The following is a 5793-nucleotide window of genomic DNA, read 5'->3' as shown; positions in this document are numbered from 1 at the left end:
CAGGTTGTTCACTGAGAGGTCCAAGGACTCTAGTTGTCTCATGTTTTCTACAGGTGATGGGAGTGGGCCTGTGAAAGCATTGTAGACAAGTTGGAAATGGAGTGATTTTAATAGCCCTATCTCTGCTGGTATTGGCCCTTGAAAATTATTGCATGACAAGTCAATGGAGGTAAATACAGTTAGGATCTTCACTAGCTCCATCTGTAGACCTTTGCTGGTAACTGTCACTTCATCCTGGTAGTATAATGAGCTTAGTGCCAGGATCTCAACTGGAGGTGTTTGAGCTCTGATTGGGCCTGTCAGCCATCATTGCCCCCAGGTCGTCAAGTATTTTTGAGGTAGTCTTCCACTAAATCTGTTGGAAGCTAGGTCGAAAATTTGAAGCATTGGCCAGGAGCCTTTCAATCCTGGACACTCACTTTCCCCGGGAAATATTCAGCTCGTTAGCTGATAGGTCCAAGGACTCCAGCTGTAGTAAGTTCCCCATGGATAGTGGGATTGGGCCTGTGAGAGCATTATGTGACAAGTTGAGAAGACGGAGTGATTTCAGTAGTCCTGTCTCTTCTGGTATTGGCCCTTCAAAATTGTTGTTTGACAAGTCAATGGAGGTGAATAAAGTTAAGATCTTCACTAGCTCCAGCTCCAGACCTTTGCTGGTAACTGTTACTGAATCTTGGTAGTACAATTGGCCGAATTCCAGGAACTGAAATTGAAGGTGTTTGAACTGTGACTGTGCTTCATCTTCATCAGCCATCATTGCTTTCCAGGTTGTTAAGTACTTTCCTGGTATTGTTCCATTAAAGTTGTTGATAGCTAAGTCGACAATCTGAAGCTTTGGCCAGGCACCATTAATATCTTGACAACTGATGTTCCCATAAAACCTATTTGATCGCAGGACTAGAACGCACAAGCTGGAAATATTCTTTAACCAGCATGGGAATGTATCATTTATTTGGTTGCTACCAAGGTCTAAAACCTCCAGCATTGTGCAATTAGCCAGAGATTTTGGAACCATTCCTTGTAGATGATTTCCACTGAGATCTACTGTTTGTAATGCACAAGTTTCTGGAAATGTATCAAAAATAATTCCAGTGAGGTTGTTTCTTCTCAAATTTAGAACACCAAGAGTCTCGCTGCTTTGAGTTAAACATTTTGGTATATTGCAATTGAAACTGTTGTTTGAGAGATCAAGAACTTGAAGAAGTGTGGCATTGCATATTGATTCAGGGATAGGTCCTGAAATCATATTGTCTGAAAGGGAAAAGAACATGGTGAAAGTGAGGGAATTACCAATTTCTGTGGGGATGGAAGAAAAGGAATTTTTCGAGTAATCCACATAGATAACATCTGGGGGAGGAAGTGGTATCTTTCCTCGTAGGAAGTTGGAGTGCAGGTCAAGAACACTGAGATTGGGAATAACATAAGGTTCTTGCAGACCCACCAGGAAATTATGCGAAAGATTTAGACTGTTGAGATCTCCATTACCAACTTCCCAAATCCAATTAGGTATTTCCCCAGAAATTTGGTTGTCGGAAAGATCTAACTGAAATAGTCTTGATTGGTTCTTTAGATTAGGAATTACATTCAGGTTGCAGGAGGCCAATCTCAGTGTGGTAATCTGGGGAAGGAAAGAACCATTACTACTGGCATTCACTGTCAAACTGTTGTACGAAAAGTCAAGCCTTGTAAGATTGGTAAGGCTTTGAATTTTATCCAGCGGTACAGTTCCAGTGAAGTTGTTGGAAGAAAGCAAGAGGATATTAAGTTTTTTTAGCTCAAAGATTGACATGGGAATGGGCCCTTCTAGTCTGTTGTCACTCAAAACTAGGGTATCCAACTGATAGGAGGAGGCATCTGAAAATTGAGGAACTTGGCCCCTGAATTGGTTGTTGGCAAGCTGAAGCTTCTGCAATGATGGGATTGCAAACAGAGACGAGGGAATACTACCATTGAGGGAGTTGAACCTCAAGTCAACATAAGAAAGATTCTGAAGCTGTTCCCAACTGGATGGGATCGCATCAGTCAACAGATTATTAGAGAGATCCAGGTAAGTGAGATTTTTGGACATGTGAAAGGATGGGATCGGACCACTGAAATTGTTAAATGACAGGTCCAAATAAACTATTTGGGTGAGAGTGGCCATTGCAGTGGGAATTTGTCCTGTAAAATTGCAATTTGATAGCCCTATTCTTGACAAATTTTTGAGGTTGCCTACGGAATCTGGTAGTGTCCCTGAGAAACTTGTGGAACTAAGCATCAGTGTCCTAAGAGACAGATTCTGAGGAAACTGTGGCAAAGAACCTTGAAGTAATTCGTTGTTTGATAAATCAAGATTCTCTAGTGTTGGTACCTGGAAGAACTTTTCTGGAAATGTTCCAAGTAGCCCACAGTAACTGAGCCGCAGGGAGGTCAAATTCATAAATTCTGCTAAAAACCCGGGAACTGTAGAAGACAGATTATTCTGATCCAAACGGACTACTGCAAGTGAACGAAGGTCTGCAAGGGAAGTGCTGATAGGGCCTGAAAGAAAACAGTTGGACAAACTCAGGACCTGTAGATTATGCAGTGAAGACGATAAAGCTTTGCACCATTCATTTCCATGGGCTGATATATTTACACCATCCAGATACAGTTCTCTAATCTCTGTGAAGTTCTGTAGAAACGTGCTTAAGTTCGGATTTTCGAGTTTCAAGACAGAAGATCCCAAGAAGGTAAGACTTGACAAATCAAGTGTAACCAACTTTGTCATGCCTGAAATCGAACTGGGAACCTGTCCTGCGAAGCCAGCATTAGAAAGATTCAGATAAATCAAGTTTGTGAGATTGGCCAACCTGGACGGAATTTGAGTTGCATTGAATCTATTATAAGCCAAATTTAGGCTATTCAGATGCTGAAGAGCGAATAGACCAGCCGCATTCTCAATTCCATCGGAGATTGATTCATTGCTCAAGTTGAGATTAATAACATGTCCAGCCTCATCACAATCCACACCACTCCAATTACAACAATCTGTGTTTTGATCCCACTGCGCCAGCTTTACAGATGAAGTAGAACTGAACACGAGGCTGTTCTTGAGTTGGAGTAACAACGACTGTTGATCACTTTGACATTGTCCAGAAACCAAAACTACATAGCTGAAGCAGCTTGCGAAAAAGATGATCAGGAAAAACCATGACAGTAGATTTCTCATTGGTAACTAAAACCAAAAACACCCATATGACTGAAACATAAAGGACATAAAAATCCTGTTGTGACTTTAAGGAGTTACATACCCACTAACATGACCTTTCGACTTAATAGCTTCGACTTATGGCCGACCAAAAACTATGTCAAGTTTGGCAAGAGAAGGCAACCAAAAGTATTGAGTGGAAGGTTGGAGAAGAAGCAACAATGGAGATAAATTCAAGAGAATAGTTAGGATGGTCAGCGTATGAGGTGTTATTCGTATAGGGATTTTCTGTAGCATTAGTTAGTGGTCGACTTGTTTATTGTATTATCATACAAGGCCTCAAAGGTCGACTTTTTTGTTTAATAAATAATGTTGTAGACTTTTGTGTGCGGTAGCTTCATTTTGAAATCTCTTATTTAATAAAAGAAATCCGCTCACCAGTTTTTAAATATTGTAATGAATGATGATCAGCAATGAGCCGTAGATTTTGGCTCCCAGTACAGGGATTTAGGTCAACATCCAATAATTATTAGAAAGAGACCCTAACAGTTGATAGATATTTCTGAAGGTAAATATTTTTAGAATTATAAATAATTGTCAAACATACCAACAAAGGGGTTTTGATTTTCTCTTAATTAAATTAAATTTTTTTTATATATATTTAAGTTATGATTGATACTAATAGCGGTGAGTATATATCTAGAAATTTGACTGTAAAAATAAAGAAAGAAGAAGAAAAGAGAAAGAAGTAAGATCTGTGTTGGATGTCTATCCACTGAACCGAAGAGGAAAAAGAAGACAGTGAGTTTCACATAAAATTGAATACGAGGGTATTATATTATATCGTCAATTATGATTTTGTACGGTGTGCTTACGATTCTTGTGAAGTGGGCACCTCTGTCTATGTCACATCAATGAAAGTTAACGACTATTTCTCGGGCTCCGTATTAGTTGCGTTTTTTTTATTATTTTTATCCATATTCCTAATCTTATTTTTTAAATATTATTCAGTATGTTATTCCTAAAATATTAGTTTATTTTTTTAATTATGTTGAGACTTTATAAATTTATTAATTTCACTAAATATCCCTTAGAAAAAAAGTTTAAAAACTAATAAAAACACCCTCACCCATCAATACTTGTCAAATTCTGACAACCACCGCCGATGATAGGCAGAATCTATCACAATAGTCACATAACCACCGAAAATAGTCGGTAATGGCCAGATCTGACCTTTTTCAACTAGATCCATTGCCGTCAACGACGGCCAAAGATGGCCGTCGTTTTAGTCTTTTCCGACCGTTGCGGCCACAGCAGTTCGTAGATCTGGCCTTTTTAGACCAGATCCGTGGTGGATCTGGCTGGAAAAGACCATAACGACACGTTACGACACATATCCGACCGGTCTATGTCGTAACGAAATTTTCTAGTCAGATTCTGGCGGTGGTGGCCAGAATCTGGCACTGCAGGTGGTGGGGGTGTTTTTGTCATTTTATATATTAGGGTCTTTAATTAAATTAATAAACCTAAGGGCTTTTTCATAAATTTTTAAAGTTTACCTCGTAATACTCCCCTATCCAACAACCCAATACTATCCCCAAAATCCTATCCAAAATGATAAACCAAACGCACCCATTACTTTTTCACCTGCGTATTTTTTAAATAAATGACGCATTTCAATATTGTGTAGTTGAATAAGGCAGCATTACAAGGTAAAATTTATAAATTTATAAATAAAATCTTATAAGTTTACTAATTTAACTAAATACCTCAATATATAACTTTTTTATAAAATGATAAAAACACCCCCATCACCCGCAATACTAGATTTCGGCCACCATCGTCGGAATCTAGCCAAAAAATTACGTTACAACATATACCGGTCAGATCTAATGGGTATGTCATCAATATGGCCTTTTTTGGCCAGATCCACCACGAATCTGGCCGAAAAAGGCCAGATCTACTGCCAGATATGGCTGTCGACGACTGTAAAAGTCCATCTTTGGCAGTCAGCGACGGCCAAAGATATGGCCGTCGTTGACTAACAACAACGACCATTTTTGATGACCGGATGTGGCCAGAAAAAGCCAGATTGATGAATTACCAGTCAATTCCGATTATAGTGTAGGCCGTTGTGACAGATTCCAGCTACCACCAATGGTGGTTGTCGGATTCTGGTAAGTATGGATGAGTAGAGGTGTTTTTATTAATTTTTAAACTTTTTTTTGGGGGTATTTATGAAATTAATAAACTTAAGAGGACTAAAAGTAATTAAAAAATATATTAATATTTCTCAAATAATGTGCTAAACAATATTTTGAGAATATTAGTAGAAATATGGAAGAAAATGCACCCAACTGAAAACAAACTCAATAGGACTTTTGAAGATAAAAGATCGATAAATCTTTTGGTAATGAAAAGTTAAATTTTGGTGACTGAAATTTATCAGAATTTGATTTAGAAGGGATAATTGCATAAATCTTAACTGTTTGATTGCTTGTGATTGGTATGATCGGTGAGAATATGATTTAAAGGGTTTTAACGAGTGATGATTGAAAAAGAGATAGTAAAATATAAATATAAATAATAAAATAATATTTTAAAAGTTTGTGACTATTATTTAG

General features: G+C 38.1%; 1 protein-coding gene across 1 annotated transcript; it reads right to left on the bottom strand.

Moving 5' to 3' along the window:
- Window positions 1–415: 415 nt before the first annotated feature.
- LOC116135819 (receptor-like protein 6) lies at window positions 416–3538 on the bottom strand. Its single transcript, XM_031421535.1, has one exon. It carries the CDS (start codon window positions 3188–3190, stop codon window positions 416–418), a length of 2775 nt encoding a protein of 924 aa, XP_031277395.1. The 5' UTR covers window positions 3191–3538.
- Window positions 3539–5793: the final 2255 nt, after the last annotated feature.

This window comes from Pistacia vera, unplaced genomic scaffold (genome assembly GCF_008641045.1).
Source record: "Pistacia vera cultivar Batoury unplaced genomic scaffold, PisVer_v2 Contig303, whole genome shotgun sequence".
NCBI lineage: Eukaryota > Viridiplantae > Streptophyta > Magnoliopsida > Sapindales > Anacardiaceae > Pistacia > Pistacia vera.
Note: the sequence above shows the minus strand (reverse complement) of the source record. Positions and strands in the feature narration are given on the sequence as shown.

What these genes read in the sequence shown, in the direction of transcription:
- LOC116135819 (XM_031421535.1), bottom strand. Translation starts at nt 3,190, where the DNA reads ATGAGAAATCTACTGTCATGGTTTTTCCTGATCATCTTTTTCGCAAGC.